Below are 26,758 nucleotides of genomic sequence, written 5' to 3'. Positions count from 1 at the left end.
TCACACATTAGAACACATTCTGTAGCTCCCCAAAAAGAGACAATGCAAATTCTACCCAGTGACTACATACAGCTCAACATTCAAGGACTCTAGGTCCAGATGTAACTCTTCTCTGAGGGACCCATAAATTATTAAACAAGCTATACACCTCCTTCCACATTCAACATACTAAGGCAGAGTAAGAATGAGCTAAACTTAGGCAAATAAAACAAAATGAACAGAATGAAACAAACAAAAAACTCTCCCTCTAATAAAAGGGAAGACCTGGAAACACAAAACTCTAACGGTAAAATCTACAGGGCAGGAAAAACAAAGACTTCTAGTCCTGGACTGAATTTATGTCTTGATTAATTTACACTGTGCTGCTCTCCAAAAGGCACTTCCTTGTTCTTGGTGGCTGATGGATTTGACCTCTTCTTTATCTATTATCCTGGGGCTTCCCTGCTTTTATAGCTTATTTACTGTTGAAATTAGTTTAAGCATCAAGGATTGGGTAATCATAGTTGCCTGTAATCTAGGCTTATGGTTTCCTTGCCTGAATATTGGGAGCAATCCTTGGGGTCAGGAGCTCTGTTACTACAGGACTAGACCAGGTGAACAGAGCCCTTCTATTTTTTATTAACCCCAAATCAGTCCCATTACCAATACACATCACTTCTGAACTTCTCAACTGCATTTATATGCTTCCTCAATCTGCTGAATTTCACTCTAAATGTGGTCCCATTTTCTTAATATCTTCATTTTCTTCACTGCTAATGCCAATGTTTCTGACTTTGTGGTGAAACTAAAAAGTTGCTTATATTTACATACTTTTTCTGACATTTTAGTGGAATTTGAGAAGTAGGAATGGTTAATTCACAAAATCAGCAATTATCTCTCTTAAAGTTCATTTCATTAGGTTAGCTTTTCCTGAAGCATTTGTACTATTTTACATTTATGTATTATTCTTTTTTGTATAGATATTATGGATTTCTTAAAGCATTTACATCTTTAATTGGAATAACAGGAGCACTAATTTCTTCCACTTTGACTGGATTGATCCTTAATCAGGTAAGGAACATGCAAACATGCATAGTTATTTTTCCAATGTTACCTGTACAGAGAAAAAGAGGCAATGCCTATATGAAAACTGCAGAGGAGATACCAGTGGGAGGTGAATTGTGAGCTTTTGTGTCATGTGAAAATGAACTTGGTCAAATCAGGCATCCCTCTAAATCTACAGATAATACAATTTCTTTGTCATTCCATATCAATCAGATGTATTGAGCACTTTTCAGTCATTGGCTATTGGAATAGAAATGGACCTTTGTTATCTTTAATAATAAATATTTGGTGTGATCAAAACAGGCATTTGACTGGGTGAGTGGTAATATAAGTAACAAGCTACAGTTTTGTTAGGAAAAGAATGAAAAATTAGGAGTAAATAGAGTTAAACAATGACCAAAAGAATCACTTCTATTAAGGTTGACTTAAGTTTCTTCAAGAGTAATGGACAGAGTTATCTGAAATCTTCCTGTTAAGCACACTTAAAATGCCCTAGCAAATTTTAATAGCCATTTTATATGCATGCCTCATCTGGAAAAAACAAAGTAAGAAAAAATTTCAGAGATTAAAAATGAAAGAAGAGTTTGATTCCAGAGAGGTAAATGATCATTGAAGCCACTGGCTGCCTTGGGTCACTTCCCATCCTGGCTGATCTTTATCTTCAGTAATAATAAATGATATTATAGAAGATCAGAGTAAAATTCTAAAACCTCCCAAAAAAGAAGAGTCAGAATGGAAACGATGAAATAAATCTATAATCACAAAGGACTACACCCTCATGCCACTAGCACCATGTGAATCATAGATAGTTTATTTGAAGGAAAGCTTATAAGCTAAGAATTAATAGTGTGTAGGCAATTCTTCCAAATGCTCTTTATCCCATAGTTGGGCGGGAGAGATGGTCTGCATGCACCATGGCCAAATTTCCCATAGAGAGTAGCCCTCCACCACCACATTCTCCATACTTACAGTGTCAAAAAGGCAGAAAATATCACTAGAACCAGGGAAGCTTCCTGGTCAGAGAAATGGCCTCATTAGAAAAGAGGATCTCCAGGAGACCAGGGCCTGTTTTCTTCTTCTGAGCATAGGACCTGCTACAGACTGTTCTTCCTCAGATATGCAGAGCTGACTTCCAAAAGTTGTTAGCTGAGCTAACTTCTCTGCTAACTTCCAAAATATGGGAGGAGATGTGGCTCCACAACTGTCCAAAGTTGTCTCTGCCTAGTAAGTTAACTTGTCTGCTTTGGCCTCGGTTTCAGAGGGAGAGGAAAACTGAATAAAGATTATTCTGAGCATTTGAAACAATAAACCAACTTTCATAAGGGTTTGAGGCCCAAACTGAAACCCTATTTGTTCCAAATGCCACAAGCTAAGAATTGAATTTCAAGTAGTTCACAAATGTCTAATATAATAGAAGCAAATAAAATTTTTCTGGAGAAACACCCTGAATTCATGTTCCAAAATCTCTTTATGCATATAGTTTCAGTGAATAAGATATCACGAAGACCACAAAATGCTTGAAGAAATAAGATATCATTTGTAAGAGTTATATGAAATTAAGAAAAAATCAAAACCTCACAGAATGAGACACTCGGAGATATTAGAAATTGATGCTACTATAGTTAAAGAAGTAAAAGAGGGGTTTGAAAATATCAACAAGAAACATGAGATTTCACAATGAATAAAATCTAACCTCTGGTAATTAAAAATATAAAAATTGAAATTAAAAATTTCATATTAAATACAGCTAAAAAGATAATTAGTGAGGCTTCTGCTTTCATTGATGGAAGAGTAAGTAATGAGCCAATTCTCTTAATAAAGACAATTGAAAAGGCTGAAAAAATAGAAAAAAGAGTCTTCTGTGAAACTTCAGAGAACTAAAGAGATGGAAAGCTGTAACAGGCAATATATGGGAGAAGCTAGAAATGGAATAAACTGCAAAGGATCAGGTGTTACTTTTCTGCCAAGGTGAGGACCCTTGATTTTTTGGCAGCTCTCCAGGGCCTGCGAGGGTGAGGCCCTCAGAACTAAAGTGTTTTAGGCTGAATCCCTCTTAAGAGTTGCACCCTCTAAAGACTCTCTAAAGAGTGTAGAAAGATCACACATATATGGACATTTGATTTATGATAAAGGTGGCACTGCAGAGCAGTGAAGAAAGGATGAGCTTATCATAAAATGGTACCAGGTTAAATATCCTTATAAAGAAAAATAAAATTTAACTTATCTTACCATATATAAAAATTTCAATTAGAGTTAGATTGTAGAGCTCAAAATTATAGCATAACATAAAGTGTCTAGAATATAATACAGAGGAATATTTTCATGACCTGACAGAGGGAATTATTTCTTAAACAGAATACTAAAAGTACTAACATAAAGATCAAGACAAGAGTGATAGATGTGATTGCATTAAGAATTTCTGTTCCTCAAAAGATACCACCAATAGATTAAATAGTCATTGAGTTTGAAAAGACATTTGTAACACATGTAACTAACGTAGGGCTTTATGTCAAAATATAGTTACTAGAAATCAATAAGAAAAAGAGAAAAAAAAACAATAGAAAAAATGATGTACACAGGCACTTTACAAGGTGAAATCCAAATAGCTAATAATTAAAGAGCAAATTAAAAATCACATCTTGCTCACACTACACACCTACTAGATTGGTGCTCTGTAATACCAAGAGTTAGTAATGGTATGCTGCAAATGGAAACTTTACAAATGGTGGAAGTGTAAATCAATACAACACTTCTGAGAATAGGTATTACCTAGTAAATTATGTATCTCATGTTGCGCATCTTTATGGCACAGGAATTCCACTCTAAGATAAATGAATATATATTTACCCAGAAACATGTACAAAAAATGTTCATAAGCCAGATTTAGCAAAAATACAACCTAAAAGATGAAGAATGCGCAGTTAAATTTTAATTTCAGAAAAACAAAGAATAATTTCTCAGCGTGAATATAAGACTTTGCTTCATTACCAAAATGCATGAGACATTTATACTAAAAACTTATTCATTGTTTATCTGAAATTCAGATTTAACCAAGCATCCTATTTTTCTGACAACCTTCTCATAGCAACATTGCTCAAAATAGTCCCATTGAGGCAACATTTGAAAGTTGCCTCTATCAACACAGGATGCAAAAAGACAATGGGATAAGAAAAATATTTTCCAGGATACAAGGTCATACAATGGTTCACACTTCAGGGGAAAATAAATAAACAATTAGGGAGGTTTAAAAACCCCAGGAGATGCAATCAGAAAATGAGTAAAAAATAAGAGTATTGATTATCTTGATTATATTTTTGTTATCTGAAACAAAATCAAGGATAAAGGAAAAGAAAAAAAGGGAAAAATATCCATAATACTCAATAATTACAAGTTTTTGAAAAATGCCAAAATAGGAATCATTTGTTTGCATGAGGATGGGGATGGAGATGGAGGAGAGGACCAACAGGAAATGAGAGCCTGCCAAATATTAGATGTATAAGACAAATAAATATTGGTAAGATTTATACATCTATCTTTCTATGTATTTAATATATAATTCAATATGTATCTGCTATAAATAGACATACTTATCTATGTATTTTTAAATCTCTATAGCTATATATCATTTGATCTTTCAAGATAGTGTCATCAACTTAAGCATAGATTTGAAGAAGAAACACTAAAAGAGCAATATGGATTACTTTTAAACCAGTAGAAGAAAACTCAATGTCTCCAAAGTGAATCAAAATTTTTTTAAAAAAACATTGCAATGAAAATATGAAATAATATGGCAATAATAAATCCTAACAAAATAATAATTACAGTGGATAAAAATAGGTTAAATTTGTCAATTAAAATAAAAAAACATACTTTGTGTCTCTACTTGTTTATCTATGTTTATGTCATACAACAATGTGTTGGCTACATAAGATACATTTGAAAAGGTGCCGAAAATATTGAAATAATAGATCAAAATGGAACAAAAAGATACATTAATTAATTAAGAACTACAAAAAGTGGTGTATGAACTTAATATCTTATTAAAATAGAATTTTAGAAAACATATATATAGTGGAAAGATAAAAGTGGTTACTTTTGTAGAGTGAAATGATGACCTTTTTTTGGCTATGTATGAGTTTAAGTGACCTGTATTGAATCTATATTATTTTAATATTATATTTTAAATGTTATAAAACATAAAACAAGATCAATAATTTTATAATTACTTTGAATTTTAATCCCTCAGGATCCAGAATCAGCTTGGTTTAAAGTCTTCTTCCTGATGGTGGCCATTAATATGATAAGTCTCATTTTCTACCTTGTATTTGGTAAAGCAGAAATTCAAGATTGGGCTAAGGAAGGACAACACACACGCTTCTGAAGGTGAGCAGTGATCAGTTTAAGGACAACTTTTAAAACTGGGGATCCAGGAGACTGAGGAGCTGAGGAAGACCCCTCAAATAGGGAAGAATAAGAGGTGCAGATCTGGAGAAGGGGGGACCAGGTGAAGCCTGAAAATATTAGACATCATGATGGAAATAGCTCTGGAATTCTGGAGGGGTATTGGGGCTGGAAATGTAAATTTGGGAGTCTGGGTCTATCTGACATTAAAAGGTAAGGAAGAGGAGAAGTTTGCAAGGGAGACTGGGAAGGGCTTTCGATGAAGTAACAAAAACAGTTGGAAAATGTGGTGTTTTGAAGAGAAGTGAAACTACGCGGGAGTAAGTACCTTTGGCAAGTGCTATCAAGGAGTTAAATTACATAAGGTCTGAGAATGGGTTAGACAAGAGGTACCTTAAATGTGACCCTAACTAAAATTATTTTCAAATGAATGACGTAGACAAAGCGTTCATTAAAATGTGTTCTGTGCCTTTCTTATATAAACTCTATCAGTGGTAAATAGTAGGGAAAATGTCTCTTTGTAGAACAATTTCAGCTAATGATAAGAATTGAAAGATGTAGAATATCCCTATTTTGCAACCTCCAATGAATTAAGGAATCCCGCTGTTGAATGTCATTGGCTGTTAATATTAAGATCACAAAAAAAGAGGCATAAGGACATTGGGTACCTACTGGTGAAAGAACACACCACCACTAATGTGTTCCTAAGAAAATCAAGCTGAATCTGATAAAGCCTATGGATATAGCTACCAGATCACAAGAAGTACAGAGAACAGAGGATGTGTTGAGCTACATCTGACGTGTATCATCAGCAAATCTAAACTATGGCAGATTTTATAGATCAAAAGACTCGGGTTCTTTAACAAATAAATTATGTATAAGGAAAAATAAGGGATAAAAGAGGATTATCTAGATTAAAAGAGACTTAAAAGATATACCAAATTTTTAAGTATTGGTGAAACTAAACCCTATAGGGATATACACGTGGGTGATAAATCTATAGAGAAATACAGAAGAAGAAATTATTATAAAGGTCAGGGTATTTGCTACTGTTAGGGGGAGGGAGGAACCACATGGAGAACGTCTGGGATCTTGGAAATATTGTATTTTTCATGTCTAGGCTAGTGATTAAGAGTGTTTACCTTATAAACATTTCATTGAGCCAAACATTTGTTTTGTGAAATTCTCTGTGTTTATGTTTTATTTTGTTGAGTTTGTTTTTTCATTTTTTGTAGTTAAAAAAAAAGAGAATATGAGCTGAGGAAATGGAGACAGCCAGGATAGACATTCTTATAAAGGACAGCAGAGAAATGGCATGGTATCTGTAGGGGAATATGGAATCAAAGACAGACTTTTTGTTTGTTTCAGAAGATAGATGTAATAGTATATAAGCTGTGGGTATGATCCAATAATGAGGTTTTGCAATGTAGGAGAGAAGGGACAAATACAAAATTAAAGTACTTGAGTCATCCAAAGGGGATGAAATTCAAGCACCAGTGCAGGGGTTGGCTTTGGATAGAACCTACAGCTTATCCATAGTGATAGGGAGAAGGGAGAAGTTTGTGCAATGAGTCAATATATAGGTTGGCATTATACCTGTGCAATAAGCTGTGAGGTTTTTACTTAAGAGGGAGGAGTAAAGAGAGAAAGAAATAAAAGAATACAAATTGGAAAAGAAGGTACAATTACCATTATTAGTGGATGATGTGATCATTTACCTAGAAAATCCAAGTGGGTTGCCTAGAAAACTAAAGAAACAATAAATTAATGCAGTAAGTTTCCTGGAAAACCGTTAATAAACAGATTTTTTCACTTTAAACAAAAATAGATAGTAAGCTTTTTTTAATTAGCTAGAATTTATTTCAGTAAATTTATTGAAAAAAATGATCCAAATGATGTTTGGAGGAAAACTTGATAATATCACTCAAATAGTGAGTCAGGATGAAATTGACTCAGCATCACCACTACTAAGAATCTCCATAGTGGTACACTCACAATAATTCGGCAAGATGCGAGCATACTCAAGACTACTGATTAAAAATGGGAAAGACCCAGATCTGGAATTAAACATTTTTATCAATGCAGCCTTAGTTAATAAATTTTATTTAAATGAATGGAATATAACCAGCAGTTTAAAAATATAAAAGCTTATCTGAATATTTTAATGTAGAAATGACTGAGATTGTCCTTAAGAACATCCATAAAACAGCACTAGAAAATATCCCATGGGCCTTAGCAAAGGTTTGTCCTCTATTTCTAAGGTACGGAGTTGGGCACAGTTATGGGAACAATCACATTACTTTATTGAGACCCCATATATCTTATTTGAGTTTATTATCAGGCGTCCTCAAACTATGGCCCGAGGGCCACATGCAGCCCGAGGAGGACATTTATCCGGCCCGACAGGTGTTTTTGCTGCAGCTGCCTGTCCTGCTTGGCAGCCATCTTGTCCCAGGCCCATAGTGCACATGTGTGGAATGTGTGCCGCTTCCTCCAATGGCCCTCCAACTGTTTGAGGGACAGTGAACTGGCCCCCTGTTTAAAAAGTTCGAGGACCCCTGGTTTATATATTTGACCTATTTAATATTGAACGTTATACCAAAGTTTTCCATTATTGTTATTTTCTATTCATTTTCCTTTTCATGTCAAAGGATTTGTACTGAATACTGTGTTCTATGTTATATTTCAAAAAGATTTTGACCAGTATATCTTATGGAAACTTATTTATGATTTTATAAATTTATCAGCCTTTTTAATTTTATGATTTTTAATTTTAATTCACTTTCTGATATTGATATGGCAACTTCAAATTGTGTGTACTAGAATACTTTGTGCTTATCCTTATAATGCTGTGCTTATGATGCTGTGCTTATGCTTATACAATGTTTATATAATGCTGTACTTATGCTTATAATACTGTGTGTGTGCTTATTTGTGTGTGTGCTGGAATACTTTTGCATAGCCTTTAAATTCCACCTTTCTGAGTCATTTCATTCACTATGCTTTTATTGCAAAGGGAATATAGTTGGGTTCAATTATTTCACTCATTTCAGAAGTTGTCTCCTTTGTATAGATGAGATGAATCCAACCACATTTATTGTCATTACAAATATACTTTATTTTCTTTCACCTTATTTTATATTTCCTTGAAAGAAATTACTCCTTATCTTTGTGATCTTCTTCCTACTACTGCCTTCCTGCCTGCCACTAGTAATTCAGAAGATTTGTAAAATATTTAAAATTTTGATTGTGTTTACACTCTGTAAATCTTTGAAAATGTGTGTTCCTTTTCCATTTACATACTATGTTCTCTTTCTCCTTTCTTTTCACTTCCAAAATATCAAAAACATTCAATTTTTCTAATTGCTTTTCTTTGGCCAGGGCCAATTCTTCCTGAGCCTGTAATTTCCCAAACATGGTTTGGGTACAATTTTCTCCATCCTCCTGTTTACCTGGGCACCCTTAGCATCTTCTCGTCAGGCAGGCGGTGGAAATTTTAAATACGCTTTTCTGATATTAGGCTAGGTAACAGAAGGGCTCTAGGAATGCCAGTACAGACAGTGCCACAGCGCCAAGAGATATTCTTTGTCTTTCTCTTTTTCTCATGCTGATGTTTGTTTCTTGAACAACCTGTATGCTCAGGGCTGTCAGCCATTTGGCAGAACACAGGCGTTTTATTTGCAGAACCAGCAGTACTTTTCCCATTACTCTCAAACTGACCAGTGTTACAAAGTTGGTTACTTTATAACTTTCCATTAAGATTTAATAAGTTATAAGAAAATACGAAAGGGCTGAGTCATGGCCACGTGGTTCTCCTTTAGCCAGAAGCCACTGCCAACGTGACTGGGGTGCAAGGATTACAAGAGTCCATTGATTCCCAGAAGCCTCCTCTCCAGCCCTGCCTCACGAAAGTAAAGGCAGTAGGGGAAAGGTGGAGTGAGGGTGGAGGAGGGCCACATCAGCCAGAGCAGTATTTCCTTCTCTTCCCATTGAATTTGCCTATTCCAGATTTGGTAGGCAGCTGGATCTTCCAACGTCACCTTTTCTTTTGGCACTCAGTGTTTTGAATGTAGCAAATACTCTTTGTTGGTTTGGATATGAAGTAGTTCCCTACTTTTTTTTAATTTTCTATTTTTGCTTCTTTGAATTTATTTCTGTGGATTGCGGGGACAATAACTATATAAACTGGCATGCATTCAGCCTATGGAGTTCCTGTATAGCAGGACATCTAACTTCTTTTGTTTGATGGACTACTCAGAATATAATGCAGAAGATTCTAAATGAAACTAAATATGTTGAAATAGTTATCCAGATACTAAAAAGCACACTTATGATAATACATGCTGCTGCTTTATTAAAGCATTAATTTCAAAAGAGTGACCAAACCAATGTATTTTGAGATATTGGTAGTCATGTGAACAAAAGTTCTCTGAAAAGTGATTTAGAGGAAAGAGACTTTATTACCATGAACAGTTTGCTAAGTGGGGACAGTTTGCTAAGCCTTTGGTGTGAAAGGAAGATACACTTGGGAGAAGAAAACAAAGGTTTGTCTTTAACAGAAAAAGTGCCCACCCAGGATCACTTATGCAAATGAAGGATTCAAATTTGCTTAGTTCTGATTGGTTGATGCATGCTGAGTTCTGATTGGTCAATGCAGGTCACAGTCAGTTGGTTGGTTGGTTCAGATGAAGTAAATAGTGACAGGCAGCTATGAAAATACCAAAGTTAAGTGACTGGATTTTGCAGGAACTCACTCACAGGTGTGTGACCTCTATTCAGCAAATGGCCACTTGGCTCTATTTTGAATTTAGGCCGTTAGCCTCTCAGAATTAAAGGATTGGCTTTTTCAGAGTTCACAACTGTAATGTCTTAAAAAAATAGTGGTGATTTTTGCTGGTATCAAAAGACACTGGTACCACCACTACCGTGGTTTGTTTCCTACATTGGTAATGGAAATGTTAAATTTCAGTCTGAGTTTAGGGAAATAATGATGAATTTTTTTTTCTAAGAAAATTCACAGACCTCAAATTAAGAATCTCTGTCTTCTAATATTCGATCAGTGACTATTTCTTAAGCACTTTTATAGGTACTGGGATAGAGCAGCGAGCAACATCAGCACTTCTGTGCCTAAAAGAGTTTTACATTTTGGCCAGGGGAGATGAATAACTATATTTAAACAGTTAAGATAATTCCAGGCACAGATATACTATAAAGGACATGAAATAAGCTATCAGTGTTCTGGAGAGCTGCTTTCGCTAGAGTACAGTAGGTGACATTTTTGTTGAGACTTCGGTGATGAGAAAAAAGACCACATTAAAATAAGGGAAAGAGTGCTCCAAGCACAAAAAATAACCAAGGAAAATAATCTGGAATGAGTGAGCTCAGAATGTCTAAAAGGGAGAATGAAGGGCAGGATGGCTGGAATTTAGTGAGCAAAGAGAGAAAATTTTTGAATGGTTAAGGGCTAGATTACACAGTGCTTTCAAGTCATGGTAAGAGGTTGGTTTGAAATCACTTCTGGCAGAATCCATTGGATGCTTGTGAGGAGGAAAGTAACTTGCCCGATCAATGCTTTATAAAGATCCTTCTGGCCACCTTCTAGAGAAAGGAATCCAGAGAGGCAACAGGACAGAAGCTGTTTCAGAAGTTCAAATAAGAGATGGTAATGTGGACTAAGATGGAGGCAGAGGAGATGGTAAGAAGCAACCAGATTCAGACGCTGGCCAAACAAGGCAAGAAGACCGTGAACTGTGCAGGAAAGAGAAGAATCAAGGATAGGACCTAGATTTTGCCTTCAGCAACTAAGGGGTATTCGCTAATGAGATTGGAAGGCTTGCTAGGAAGGAAAACTGGGATGGGGTTTTGTCCACATTAAGTTGGCCATGCTTGTTTAGAATTCTCATGGAAGTGTGAACAAAAGTTCTCTGAAAAAGAAATTCAGAGGAAAGAGATTTTATTCCAGTGATCAGTTAGCAAACCAGGAAGACAACCTCAAGCGTAAAATGCAAGTACCTTCCAGAGCACAAAAGGAAAGCTCTTTTATACCAAGAGTTCCTGCCCAGGTTCCCGACCAGATCTATTTATGCAAATGAGGGATTGAAATTTGCTTATTTCTGATTGGTCTATATTGCTGAGTCCTGATTGGTTGTTTCAGGTGTCCGAAAGTCCCAAAGAGAAAATTGTGCCGGTTTTCATAGTGTGTGACCCCTAGTGGACAAATGGCAGCTTAGCTCTATTTTAAATTTAGGCCCATTTAGCCACTCGGGATTCAACTGGAAGGAGTGGCTCTTTCAGGATCACACATTTCCCCTGCCTGATCAAAACCTATCAGTAGAGAGCGTTTATGATCAAATAGGTTGATTGTGTTCTATCTTGATGCTGGACTGGTTGACTACCTGCTCCAGGTCCATCTAGTCATACGAAGGAATCCTAGTTGGCAGGACAGTGGCTAGTTGAGCAATTAGAGCCATTTGCTTATGAGAGGCACTCAGGTACCTGTTATATTTAATTAAAGTCTCTTGGGTTAAGTTGGTTCCAGTTTCTGGCTGGCGCAAGTTTAAATTCTCAAGGGTTGGGTAAACACAATTCTGGTAGGGGGGACTCTTGCAAACAACTGTTCATAGGCTAGAACAATTCTAAACAAGAGCCAAATGCTTAGCCCAAATATGAGGAAGATCATTAAGACTTGTAAGGCAGAACACAGAAGGGATCCTATACCCCAGAGAAGCCAGCCAAAAATATCTGGAAATTGTAATTTAACCCAGTAAGTCCAGCCAGGAGGCTTTCTGGAGATGTCTCTTTCAGGGATTCGCCCAGCTTTAAGATCATAGATGTTTCCTGACTAGAAGCATCTACCCAGGTGCACCAGGAAGTGTTAGCAACACTATTATAGACGAATGTAAACAAGAAAACTAGTACCTTGAGCAGAGGAATATGTGGTTCTCAGTGGCTCTCAGTAACAGAAAAGGAAGTCTTGGTTTCATGGAACAACTCAGACATGTCAACAAAGCCAAGAATACAAAATCAAATCATATATGAGGGAAACATTGCTTTTCTAGATCTTCAAGATATGTAAGCACTTAGTGTCAGGCCACAACAGCAGAGGTGGAACCAGAAAAAGTTATAGGAGCTGATGAAGAGTTTGAAGGAGTGTCATCACCCCAGCCAAACAAAAAGATACACCTTTTTAAGGGCAGAAAGAAGAAGGGCTACATTCTCAACTGGAAACCAGGGAAACCACAGTTCACAGGAAGAAAAGTGGCAGAAATAGAAACTGTTTATAGTTTAGAAAATAGCTGTTAAGGGAATAGATTTTGGAATAAAAAATCAAAATCTCTTGCAGTTTTACTAAGAGCAAATCAGTATTTTGAGAAAACCTTGTTCTAACATAGAAGACCAAAAATTTTAAGTTCTGTATTTGTGTTTTTAACATGGAAGTTCAATCCTTAGAAAAACCCATAAATAATTTCCTTCCAATTGTAGCCAACCTAGTTACACAGAAAATTCCTTTTATAAACTTTCTTTTCACTGACTTTTCATGACTGACTTAGACTATGACATGATGAGACTTTCTGCTTTGTCCTATACTTTCTATTTCTTAAATAACCATTTTACTCTAGGACAAAAATTTACCACAAGATTCTTTCTCAGACAAAATTATTCTCTTTTCTATTCAACCTTTGTGTTAGTCCATTTTGCATTGCTATGAAGGAAATAATCTAAATCTGGATAACTTAAAAAGAAAAGAGGTTTCTTTGCCTCATAGTTTTACAGGCTGTACAAGAAGCATCATGCCAGCATCTGCCTCTGGTGAGGGCTTCAGAGCTTCCACTCAAGGCAGAAGGGGAAGGGGAACAGATGTGTCACACCAGAGAAGGAGTAAGAAGGGCAGGGTGCCAGACTCTTTTAAACCACCAGCTAACAAAATGAAAACCCACTCCTTATGAAGAGGTTATCAAGCCATTCATGAAGGATCTGTCCACCACCACCACCAGCCCCACCTCCAACAGTGGGGATCAAATTTCAACAGGAGATCTTGGATGTTTGGATCAAACATCCAAACCATATCAACCTTCCTTACAGAAGTACATCCTACCCTCCTCATACACTTACATGTAGAACTTAATTACAATTTTAACTCTTAGCAATCTTAATTTTTAGTGAAAACCTAGGAAGTAAGAAATTTTTAACCATCAATATGTACCAATAATCCATGAATGTATATTTTACAATTTCCAGAGACACGGTCTTTTTTTTCTCTCTCTCTCTTTTTCTCTCTCTCTCTCTCTCTCTCTTTTTTTTTTTTTTTTTTTTTTTTTTTGAGACAGAGGTTGTTGCCCAGGCTAGAGTGAGTGCTGTGGGTCAGCCCAGCTCACAGCAACCTCAAACTCCTAGGTTCAAGCGATCCTACTGCCTCAGTCCCCCAAGTAGCTGGGACTACAGGCATGCACCACCATGCCCGGCTAATTTTTTCTATATATATTAGTTGGCCAATTAATTTCTTTCTATTTATAGTAGAGACGGGTCTCACTCTTGCTCAGGCTGGTTTCGAACTCCTGACCTCGAGCAATCCGCCTGCCTTGGCCTACCAGAGTGCTAGGATTATAGGCATGAGCCACCGCGCCCGGCCTAGAGACATGGTCTTTATAACAGAAAAACTCTTTAATATAGAACATGACATTTTTACTGACAGACTGTTTTTGTTCCTCTGAAATAAGAAGCCAAAAGCATATGAGCCTAAACTCATATTTAGCAACCAGTCTCAGCATTATATCTTATCTAGAAGTGATCTAGACAGTCAATGAACATCTATCATTTAATTTAGCCTAGCAAAATTCTAACAGTATAGTTACTAAAAAGATGTGAGAAAGCTTCCAAAATAAACATAACCATTATCAAAAGTTTTATTTCATCCATATCTACCTAATCCATTCATTCTCAAGTTATGCCTGGAAGATTTCATGAGACATCAGACAAATCCAGTCATCCTCCCAAACTAAAATTTCTATCAACCAATTTTACATTACTGCAAACCAGGCAAGTATCATAAAACTAAGAACCTTAAAGTTAAATACATGTATATTTTGTGGATAACTCAAAAGACAAAGCCATTCCCATGACACCAACAATTTCAGATTAATCCCATTTGCCAAAAGATTACTAAATCACTTGAACTTAAAAAGTATTGGGGCTTACTTGCTTAACTTATGAGTACTCATTTATTTATAAGCCAATTTAGTAACAGACAATATACAGATATGTATACACATGTACACACCAAAAAACAGCAAACAAAGATCTTGTAACTTTAACTTTAAAACTTTAGCCATGAGTTGGGTAAAACTCACTTAAAAAGGACAGTGGATACAAATTGCATCTCCAAAAATGGAAGAAGGTGAAATTCACCTGTTCTACATGGCTGAAGCTCTTACCAAATTTTAGAGAAAACAGGGTGATAAATTTATATACCAAGCACTGAGAGAATTCAAGCTTCTCCAAGAAGTCTAGATATGTTAGAGTATCAAAAATGGATGGTCGGGTAACAAAATCACAGGAATTCATCAGAGGACTACAGAAGAAACATACAGACAAGTCGAGAGAAAATTTAGAAACCTTTTCAAAATCTCGAGAGAAAATTTAGAAACCTTTTCAAAATCACCAGGTTACAGAGTGAAAAGGAGAGAGTGAAAGGTAAAAGGGAGGTGGCGAGAAAGGTGCAGAAGACAGGCAGAGCAGCAGGAAAGGGAGGCTTGTGGAGGAAAGTTCTTCCAGGTTTTTTTGTTTGTTGTGGTGGGGGTTTTTTGTTGTTGTTGTTTTGTAGCTTTAGTTTCAGTTTCACAAGCACTAATCTATTTCATTAAGGCATTCACCTAATTTGAAATTGTTTTCTCTAAGGGAGGCCATGGTAGCCCTTTGATTCCGTTTAGAACTTTCGAAGTGCCAAGAGAAAAAGGCTTCCCGTTGTCTCTGGTTTGGTATTCTTTTATTCTAACTGTGCACACAGATAGGCAAATTTGGAATTTCAAAGAATTCTCATTGTGGCCAACAAAGTTCAAGATTATCTTGAGTAATTTTTTTCCAGACACCTAGCCAATTACAACTTCCTGGACCATAATTTCTGCTCGTAAAGCCAGCTGGAATGCCAGAAGGTAGCTGATCAGCAGGAAAACTTAAAACGTGGGCTACCATTGCACTGACCTGACGAAGGTGTCCGTCCCTCTGCAGTGCCCTTAGCACGAGTGTCCCCACAAAGCCCTGTAGACTGGCTGAGGATGATGGGAAGGCCACCTCTAAACCCAGGGCTGGCTCAGAGGGAACTCTCCAGATCCGAATAAAGGGAAGCAGCTAAGACTGACAAGCTCACCCCCCTTCCCTTCCAAAACCCAGGCGAAAAAGAAGGTTCCCCCTGGGGTCTGCATAGAGAGCACCTATGGGAAAGGAACGAAGTCTCAGAGACCTCTACCAAAGCTTGGGAGGTCTGAATTTGACAGGACTTACCCAAGCCTCTCACGCCCCTGAGAAAACAAATGAGCTCAAGGGGCTCTTGGAGTTGCCATGGCATCAGTTCATGAAGGTGATAGGGTGAGAGTTGGAGGTCCACTTCAAATATCACTTTTGACACAAAAAATATGAACAAAAGTTCTCTAAAAAAGGGAATCTGGAGGAAATATATTTTATTCCAGTGAACAGTTTCCAAACTGTAAAGACACTGCCTCCAGTGTAAAACGAGGGGACTTCAGGAAAACTGGTAGCCTGCGGATTTATAGCAAAAATCCCCGCCTAAATTCCCAATCTGTTCTGGTCATGCAAATGAAGGATTGAAACTTGCTTAGTTCTGATTGGACAATACAGTTGATCCCTGATTGGTCGATATGCCTGAGCTCTGATTGGCTGAGGCAGGTGAACTCTGATTGATTGGTTCAGTTGAGCTCTAAAAGTCCCAATGATAAAGATGGTGTGGGTTTTTCCGAGGAGGTTAGAGAAAGAGTGTGCCTGCTAATCACTAAGTGACTGCTTGGCTCTATTTTAAATGTAGGCCTTGTTAGCACTTCAGTATCCATTTTGAAGGATTGGCCCTTTAGGTTCACATTTGTTCACAAAAGTATCGAGGAGACAAGTCAGTAACACAGTAGAGAGGTCCAAGTAAGACAAACATTTTGGGATTATCAGCATGTAATTGGGATTGCCTAGGGAAAAAGTATGTGCACAGAAATACAGACCCAGTTACCATGCCAACATGGATAGACCAAATAGAGAAGGTGAAAACAAAAGATTAGAAAGTGGCCAGTAAAGTAGGAATTAAAACAGGCAAAAGTGGGAGACCACAGGAAGCGTAAATCAGAACTTGTCTGATAAGGAGCACGTTCTGGCCAGTGTGAAATTCCTGAGCTATCAAGTAAGGTGTCAGGGAGTTGAACATTGGCTTTGGTAGTTGGTGCCCTCTGAGGGGTAATTCTGTAATTTATGCAGATCTCTCAGCTTTCACTCCATAGTGTATTGCTGTCACCACCATTGTTTGGGGCACAAATACTATGTAGTACAGAAATATGAGAATTTGTGAAGTGAGTTGTTGTCAGAGTATCTATTGTACTAGAATAAGGCTATTGAGTAGTTTATATAATGAGGATATAAAAACTTGGTTAGAATTTATGTAAATTAGAAAGTATAAATATGTGCTGTTAAATTCTTTATGTTGCATTGACATAAATGGATTTTATTATCGGTAGATTTAGGTGAATGTGTTTGGGTCTATAAAGAGAAACAGACTATACTGTCCTGCTCTTGTTCCCTGAAGCCAGAGACAGAGAATGAAACCAGGTGAGTGATAGGAAAGATTCCCTCCCTAGAGTGGAGTTGGTCACTTCACAGGCCTGTGGCCTCTCCCTGGGACACAATGGGCTGTGGACAAGAAACTCATGACAAGAAACTCAAACTGTGATAGCAGTTCAACCTCCTGCAGGCTTTTAAAATTGGCTGTGACCATAAATTAGGGTAGTCTGTAGCTGTCATCCAAGAAGATGAAAAGGACACAGAACTGAAAAGGAGAGAAAAAAGAATAGATGCATAAAATTGTTTCCTTCTAGATGATTTATGGTCCCTTTTTAGTGTCTTTAGTTCATCTATATACTTTTATTGCATGGCTTAAGTAGGGATTTGGGTTTGTTATCCAAGTACTTTGAGTTTTACCAAAAATAACTCACTTTTGCTCCTCTGGCCTTACCAACTTTTAGTAAAATAAAAATCTATGTATTTATGTCTGTTGCTGGGCTTCATATTTAGTTTAATATGTATTATTACTGGAAATTGTTATATAATGTATTCATTAGTCTAAATTATGTAAATATCAGGTAGGTAACAAATTTTATCATTTTTATTTTTGAAAATATTATTTTCTTGTATCAGCTGTTCTTCCGTAATCGGTGGGCCATTTTTAAAAAGACCTATTGCAGTATTTTTTAGAATTGCATTGAGTTGCACTAAATCACTTTGGGAGAAATTGATAGTTATATTAATGGTACACCTTACTTAGAAGGGCATAATAAGACTGTACCAATGCTGAACTTGGTTCGGTTTTTACTCAGTGAAGTACCATAATTTGCTTCCTGTATTTCCTGTGCATTTCTTATAAAACTTAAAGTTATATTCTCTGAATTTGAATTTGATTTTTTATTTATTGTATTTTCTTACAAGTTTGGGCAGAAATATTAGAAAGATATTGTTTGAATATACTTAATTTTTAACTGAAAAACTACAGCTAGCAATGCATATTTGTACATATTTATATATATATATACCTTGTTAATAAAGTTTTGAATTGATTCTTGGGTTTTCAGGTATATGATCCTCACCATCTGCAAATACTAAAAATTTTGTTTCTTCTCTTTTAATATTTATAGTCTAAGGCTGGGCGTGGTGGCTCACACCTATAATCCTAGCACTCTGGGAGGCCCAGGCGGGTGAATCCTTTGAGCTCAGGAGTTCATGACTAGCCTGAGCAAGAGCGAGACCCTGTCTTTACTAAAAATGGAAAGAAATTAGCTGAATGACTAAAAATATATATAGAAAAAATTAGCCGGGCATGGTGGCACATGCCTGTAGTTCCAGCTACTTGGGAGGCTGAGGCAGGAGAATTGCTAGAGCCCAGGAATTTGAGGTTGCTGTGAGTTAATACTCTCTTTTCTTCTTTTTTTTTTCTTTGCCTCATTGCCCTAAATAAAATTTCCAGAGAAAACATAAAATAATAGGTTAATATTAGGATTCCTTTATTCTTTATGGCTTTAATTGCATAGCCATTACACTTACACTTAAATAATAAATTTGTTGTTAATTTAAAATAAATATTTTATTATGTTGAAAAATTGCCTTTCTGTTCTTTTTGAGTTTGAAAATCAAAAACCAAGAGTGGAAATTGAATTTGTCAAATGCTATTTGTAGCTTCTATTGAGATGACTATATGATTTATTAATATATTATACATTTTAATATTGAAAGCAGACTTCCATTCCTAACATTAAAATGTTTTAAAGACAAAGTTAATACTATAAGAAACCTGGAAAGAGTTTGATAAGGCAGCTGAGCATTATATTTATTCCTGAACTTCTTAATATCAAAGATAAAATAGAAAATGCAATTTTTTAAGTTAGCTCTTTGTCTCATAAAAATACATCAACAACATTACTTTGAGGGAAGCAAAGCTTTCCTGGAGTTGAATTCTTTAAGTGAATAATGTAGACGGAACATAAACAGAACTAAGAGCTCTCCACCATCTTCTGGACCTGTGGTTTTGGGCTTTGTTAACCTATTGGAGTATTAGATCTGATGTTTACCAAATACCTAGATGGACGTTTATTAAAATCATAACCAATGGATTGAATAAGCATGACTTAAAGAATGTAATCAAAGTAAAATTCTATCTTTATCTCCTGCCTCTACTATTTGTTTAATTTGAAAAAAAAAAAAATCTCAAGATACAGGAAAGTTGCAAGAATAGTACAAAGAATTTTTTTCCTTGATCATTTGAGCATAATTTGCTAGCAGATGCTTCTCACCACCATCTCTCCCATCTCATAGTACTTTAGAGTATGCTTCATTTTCTTAATAAGAAATTGATTTATAAAGAATGGGAATTTGGTAGCAATACAAAAAGTGTGCCTTGTTATTGCCTTGTGGATAAAATGTATTCTTATTAAGGACAAAAGCAATATCAAACTACCTGAATTCCAAACCCCATTTGTATGCATAGTGTTTTTTGTTCTGTTTTGATTTAAGTATACAGCTCTTTCACTTTTCCTTCATTCAAGACTAATCATCCTCCAGCTGACCACTAAATATTGGAGTTCTTTAAGGCTTATTCCCAGGCTTTCCTTTCTTACACCATATTGTCACCCTCAGCAGTCTTATTCATGCTAAAAATTTTAATACCCCCTCAATCTAGATGATTCCTAAATTTATAAATGGAGCCCAGATCTCACAAGTGAAATCCAGACCTGTATATCCATTTTCCTTCTTATCACCTTCCCCTGGGTATGAATGCTATCTTTGTGAGAGGCATCCCATTAATCTAGTAGCAACCAAACCCTGGACATCTCTGTTAATAACTGTGATCATAATTTTTGTGGTGATTTCTGGCCTGATAGAAGGAAATTTGAGAGCTCTGCATTTAAGTATTTTTAGTTTTGATAGGTTTTTAAATTGCTTTTTTAAATAAGGTATTCATAAAGCTATTTGGGGTTATCTGAGATTGTATGAAAGAAAATTAGAACCACACTGTATTTACATTTACCTTGGTAGTTTATTTGTGGATGGCAGTTTTCTCTATTTCTTGGGACAGTGGCAGCTCTTGGAATATTTTACAAATTACAGCTGAAATCTGTATCATCTATTACAACTGGCCTATGTGGCTAGAATAGGAGGAGATAAGAAATGAAATGGTTTTTACTACTTTTTCTCCTCCTATTAAAAATATCCTAATGTAATGAAAACTTTAAATAAACATGATTGATCAATATGGTGGATGATTTACAGTCCATTATCTGACATTTGTAAGCCACTGTACACTAGCCTTACAAGGTTTGTGAGAAGAGGAAAAAATTAATTCTTTCTGCCTTTTCCCACAGTAATCTATACAGTAATAATTTAAGCTATAATTTATTTTTAAAATGAGTGCCTCTTGGGAAGCTTCTTTTCTGTTCTAACACTTCCTTGTTAAAATGAAACTGTCTTAAAGCTGCATTGGGGTCTGTTAGGTTATTGACATTTGAAAGCCTATTTACTTCATTATTTTATTTGAAGAAAAACTTTAAGGCTTTTGTTATCCTTCTGACTTATAAAAATTTTTAATGAATTCTTGGTTTATTCCAAGGGAAAAGGAGGAAAATGAGAAACAATCAAGGATCTTTTTCTCACCCCTTATATCATTCCTGTTTGGTAATGGGATGGATTGGGGTAGAGCATTAATATAAGAGAAATTTGCAACTGTCTAAAAAAGTAAAAGTTGCATTGTTTTGCTTAGTTTGAAAAAAAACGAATACAAATAGCATTTTAAAAGTCTGCATGACCTATGTGGTTATAAATTTTTTCCTATCAAGAATTTTTTCCTATCGAGTGATTGCAAATGATTTTTGGGAACTAAAAGATATTTTGCTACTAATGTAAGGATCTTTTTTTCCCTTGGGTCAGTCTAGCTTTTCACTGTGTAGATCTGATAAATTAATTGTATGAATTAAGTGAACTTCTTTGTATCACTGTACTATTTAATAGTTTCTGATACAATTGTGTGACACTCCTAGGCTATATTTTCCCTTTATTGTGATTGCATTCTAGGCCACAAACATTGTTAAGAGCATCATTTCAGTACATAATCCGACATTGACTGCTTGAACTTCTTGTGCATCTTGATTTTGTGATCAACTTCTTGAAATAACATTAATATAAACAGCTCTTAATTACTTGTGCTAATAGAGGGGTAACATATCACAGGTAAGTTAAATCCTGGCTAAATGAATGCCTCATAGTAATGATTTTTCCTTTTGCTGTGGCCTGGAAGGCTTCCTAGCTCTCTAGCTAATAAAGTATTTGAAGCAGAAAGGGCCAGATTTAGATGGAGCTAAATCCCTATAGCATTCCATTTTCTGCCCTTGCCCCTTAAACTTTGAAGGCTTGCCCATATATCCTAACAATCGTTCTCTGAGCTGCTAGAAAGCCAAGCCCTGGCAGAGATCCTGATGTAGCACTGAATCTATGGCTTGCAAATAATTGAGAATGGCTTTGGTTGAAGAAGTGGCCAAAACATGGATATAAAATGTCTAGTATTAGACACTTGAACATCGGGATTCTTATTCCTAGTTCTTTCTGACACATACACTTAATTGACATATATTAGCCTTTTCCTATATGGACTATCTATTTAGTTAGTAACAAATGTTCTCTTAGTGAAGTATTTAGTCTTGGGTTTTTTTTGCTTGTAAAATTTCTCTGCATTCCTGAGATAGTGCACTGCACATACAGTATTCTTGTTCACCTAACTAATATTTTATATTATTCTATTTAATTCTTAAAGTGTCTGCATGTGGCCTTTTTATAGAGTACTCTCTTAAATCATTACTTGGCTTGTAAATATTCACCCAAATGGTGGCTACAGTTTTTTGTTTAAATAATCTGGAGAAAAGGAAAATAAAGCTTAAATTTTCAACACTTTTGGCTCTTAAACATTCCACAAATGCCAGTAAGAGTTTATTTGGGGCCAGGTGTGGTGGCTCACGCCTGTAATCCTAGCACTCTGGGAGGCCAATGTGGGAGGATCGCCCGATGTCAGGTGTTTGAAACCAGCCTAAGCAAGAGCGAGACCCCGTCTCTACTATAAATAGAAAGAAATTAGCCAAATAACTAAAAATATAGAGAAGAAATGAGCCGGGCATGGTGGTGCATGCCTGTAGTCCCAGCTACTCAGGAGGCTGAGGCAGGAGGATCGCTTGAGCCCAGGAGTTTGAGGTTGCTGTGAGCTAGGCTGATACCACTGCACTCTAACCCAGACAAGAGTGAGACTCTGTCTCAAAATAAAATAAAAAAAAAAAAGACTTTCTTTTGTTTTAGAGTCATTTAATATTCTTTTATGCAAAATAATGGTGGGGTGTTTTTGGTTTGTTTTTTGATTTTTCTTTCCATATGGAAAAGGCTAACATTGGAAGTGTTTATAGTAAAAGATTTTATCATGTTATCTGTGCAAGCACTATCCATAGCCAGTGTAACTTGAAGAGATTTTCTGAAATAACTATTGAATATAGCTATTCCATGGTTACCTTCAGCATTCTTGTGGTATGTGATGTGATAGTGTTTATGGAATTACTAATATCTTAAATTTTCAAAGGAACCTGGGAAATCTGTCACTCTAAATGAAAGTCTGTCACTCAAATGAATATGTGCTCAAATTTGACCAGTTCAGTTTAAGACACAAAACAGCCACTGGAAGAAGGAAAAATGAAGAGAGTTTACAGCTAATGGGTTAAATATTTTGTTGCAATAGTAAGCTTAGTCTTATAATATTTCAAAATGAAAAATCATATGTATTTGTTACCATGAAGATTACTTTGTTAAAAGCAAAAGTTGTCATGTGATATACTAATGTTAATTGCTGTTTTTATATTTTAAATCATACCAAACAAATCATGTCTGTGCCATCCAGATTTATTGTTAATCTTTTACTGAGTACTTAGATTGGGATAAAGGGCTTGTACTATGCATTTTTTATTAATTAATAAATAGAAAACATTAAAAAAATAAAAACCTGGACATCTTCCATTCTCTCTCTTAGTATTAAGTCTTGCCAGGTTTATCCCATAAACGGCATAAACCATTCATCTCTCACCATGTCCACTCTCTCATGCCAGGGCCCATCACTCTCTCCTGGACTATACCATGAACTCCATTCCCACATGGAAATTAACCTTTGAAAAACAAACCCTTCCCACTAAAACACTTCCCACTGATTTTAAGATAAGGACCAATGCACTTCACTGGGCCCACAGTGCCCTGTATGTTCTTGACCTTATGCTTCTACAGCCTCCTCACAGACCATGCTCCCCTCATTCCCTGTATACTCTGGCTGCATTGATTGCTCCCTCCTGCCACCAAACCTTGGCCTATGCTGTTCTCTTCCCAAGACGTTCTCCCCTTCAGCCTCTTTCAGGTCCCAGCTCAGCTGACACTTTGTAGTGGTGGCCCTCCTTCACCCCTGGATTAGTGTGCATGACCTTATCATTCACTCCCATAGCCCCATGGACCCCTCATTATTTCACTTTCTACAGTTGTCATTACATAATCATTTGTGTAATACTTTGGTTAAAGTCATCTCCCTCTTGAGATGCTGAGCTCCTTGAAACTGTGTATAGTTTTGATTTCTGCCATGCCCCCAGGAATGTGTGCATTAATATTCATTTAGTGTTAGAATTGGGTTTGCTCTCTTTCAAGGTCCTCACACTGCCCAAAGCTCACACTGCCCATGGGAGCTTTAATGAAAGCACCACACACACCCTCCAGGCGTTTGGAATGGGGTCAAGCCAGCGTGGGTCCTACATACATTTTTGGAAGACATTGTAGGTTAATGAAGTGAATATTGAATGAGGCCCACTGAATGGTGGGTGGGATTCCAACAGTCAGAGGGGCAGATGAAGGACATCCAGACAGCATGAAAGCATGAAGAAATGTTGGAGAGGATGGACAAGACACTGGACAATGTCCATTTGCTAAGATGTGTGGGATCTGCACGGATCCACAAAGTAGATGTGGGGCAGAGGTCAAGATGGCAGAAAGAAAGAGGGGACTCTGAAGAGTGCCCGGCAGTAGAGGTATTACAGAGGTGGCTCTGATTCCAAAGCTGGCATCCACAGACTGCAAGTTGTCTGAAAGAGTTGAAGTCTACTATGTCACCCCAATTAGTTATAGACATGTTTATAGCTCTTGTCATGATGGATTCACTCCTATTGTCCTTTCCTTCTTGGCATTTTTCTCCTAGGCATCCTGCCCACACCAGGCTTCAGAATGACGCTGTATCCTTCCTCACTTGATGTGAGAGTGACTTCACCTGCTTTGGCTCCTGGCCCAGGACTTTGGATTGTGTACATGAAGCTTTCCATTGTTTCAGGCTTTCTTTTGGCAGCAGGTCATAGGGTTCATCTTCTGCATGTTTGGGCACAACTTCTCTGTGACTCTCAGTTCTCACTCCTGTGGTTCTGGCTTCCTGTTTTGCTTTGAAGGGAAATTGTCCCCCAGACCCTGATGTTTTTACCAGAATAATAGTGGAAAGAGAGATCAACTAGAAATCCCAATACACTTTTGCTTTTAGAAGCTCACAGTTAAATGACTGTCCTTTTTGTTCACCGCTATAAAATCTCCAGGTATGGTAAAAAAAAAAAAAAAACAAACAAAACCTTTAGTATTACATAGCCAAGGTCTCTGAGAAGACTCTGGAAACAAAGTCAATTCCAATTAAATGGCTGATCAGTCAAGCAGGCATGAAAGAGGAATGTCTGTGAGGGAAAACGATGAACAACTTAATATCAGGTCCTAACTCATCTCTCTGTTTGCTCAGAGGTGAGTGAACGTCTGCTCTTTGGCCCAGTCCTGCAGGTCTGCACTGCCAAAGATGAGGTAGAAGGCCAGGCCCAATATGTTAATAGCAGCTGAAAGCAAGAAGACATTTCTCCAGCCAAACTCTGAGTCCTGGAGGCAGGAAACAACACGTTATTAACAGTCACCCAGTTATTGTCCCTCTTGGTTCAGAAATGCTTCTGCTCCAGGTCCTACTGCTCCCCACCCCCCCGTCCCGCCACATCGGCTGCAGTTTATGTGGGCTTGCTGGCTGCTTCTGGAATATACCAGACCATGTCTGCCATAAGGCCGTGCACTGGCCATCCCCTCAGCTGGAGTGTTCTCCCCTTCTCATTCCCATCTGGCTCACTCCTTCACTTCCTTCCAGACCTTGCTTAAATGTTACTTTTTCAATGAGTTCTTCTTTGACCACCCTGTTAAAATTGAAATTCCACCTCCTTTTATGTACCCTATTCTCATCTTTTCTTAGCATTTATCACCATTCAATATGCCATATATTTTACGTATTTCATTAGTTTTCTTGTGGTTCTTTCCTACAGTATGTTTCACAAGGGGACAAACTTTTGTTTATTTTATTCTTAAGTGAATAAAATGGCACATGCTGATGTTCAATACTTATTGAATGAATGAGTGATGAATTAAAGAATGACAGGACAAACGAGGTCAGCTTGAGAATTTTCATTTTAAACAACCATTATCTGACAATGTGTTAGTCAGTGCCTGGAAGGGATTCAGGCTTTAAAAAAGAGAAGGGGGGGGGGCGGAGCAAGATGGCGGACGAATAACACCGCCAGACAGAGGGTCTCTGCAAAAAAGACAGATTCTAGCAGAAATTAGAGGAGAGAAGCAAGAAGACGAGCATACAGCGGACAAGGGCCAGAAGGAGGGGTACCTGAGACCCCGGGAGACTCCACGGGAGGAGGCTGCGGAGGAGAACTGGAGGCTGAGACCACCGGAGCAGCCCGGAGACCAGCGGCAAGGGGAGGTGGATTTGCTGTTTCCCTTCCCCTGCATTCGGGACTGCTGGTGGGCTCCCCAGCGGGTGGAGAGACCTGCGGACACCAGCCCAGAGACTGCCGCCGCCTGCCAACGGTGAGCCTGTAGCAGACGTGGCACCAGGCTCCCAACTTCCTCCGGGCACCTCCGTGTGCACAGACCCGAGCTGGGGGCAGGCGCCATATTCCCTCCTCCTCCCCTCCACCGACCCTACCCGAGGCTGCCCAGAGAGACAATACAGCCACCAGCCGGAGGCACCTCCAGGAAACGGGACCTTCCCGTTTGGGACCCTACACCTGGCTCAGGGGAACTCAGACTGTGAGCTCCCTACCCGCGCGCCCTCCCAGGTGCTGCTGGCACCGTGTTCCCAGAAGAACGGTGCCAACTCAGAGGCTGAGAGACATAGACCCAGCTTGGGCTCCCTGTGGGTGAATTGGGACCAGAAATCCTCTCCCTGGTGGGGAAACAGTTTGAACTCTGGGACCCAGAGGTCGGACCTGCAGACCAGATCCCCTGCACCGAGGGCTAGCATTGCCCGGGGCACAGAAGGGTTATACATGAACAGCCTACTGAGGTGTGTGTGCCTCTAGGGGCGGATCGGAGTCCTAGAGGGCAACCCTCCTCCCAGGAGGAGGCCGTGCGCCCAACCCAGGTGGTGTTCCTGTGCAGGAAACCTCCCCGCCGTCATCACAGTCCGGGGAGGCCTGGTGGC

General features: G+C 37.7%; 2 protein-coding genes across 6 annotated transcripts in view; one reads left to right on the top strand and one right to left on the bottom strand.

The window, feature by feature from the left end:
• Positions 1-24,878, top strand: part of SLC17A1 (solute carrier family 17 member 1) — a 69,447-nt gene extending 44,569 nt beyond the window's left edge. For 4 of the 5 annotated variants that reach the window (XM_076010509.1, XM_076010508.1, XM_076010510.1 and 1 more), the window contains 3 exons: positions 960-1,050; positions 5,291-5,427; positions 21,268-24,878. In XM_076010509.1, coding sequence (XP_075866624.1) covers positions 960-1,050; positions 5,291-5,425 — 226 coding nt within the window. In that variant the 3' untranslated portion in view covers positions 5,426-5,427; positions 21,268-24,878. The remainder of the gene's footprint in view (positions 1-959; positions 1,051-5,290; positions 5,428-21,267) is intronic. The other variant, XM_012741360.3, reaches the window with a different exon arrangement.
• SLC17A4 (solute carrier family 17 member 4) overlaps positions 23,112-26,758 on the bottom strand; it is a 28,341-nt gene continuing 24,694 nt past the window's right edge. Inside the window, exon 12 of the mRNA XM_012741358.3 lies at positions 23,112-25,161. Within this exon, the coding sequence (XP_012596812.1) occupies positions 25,027-25,161 (135 nt within the window). The 3' untranslated portion in view covers positions 23,112-25,026. The remainder of the gene's footprint in view (positions 25,162-26,758) is intronic.

Source organism: Microcebus murinus, chromosome 15, assembly GCF_040939455.1.
Source record: "Microcebus murinus isolate Inina chromosome 15, M.murinus_Inina_mat1.0, whole genome shotgun sequence".
Taxonomy (NCBI): domain Eukaryota; kingdom Metazoa; phylum Chordata; class Mammalia; order Primates; family Cheirogaleidae; genus Microcebus; species Microcebus murinus.
Note: the sequence above shows the minus strand (reverse complement) of the source record. Positions and strands in the feature narration are given on the sequence as shown.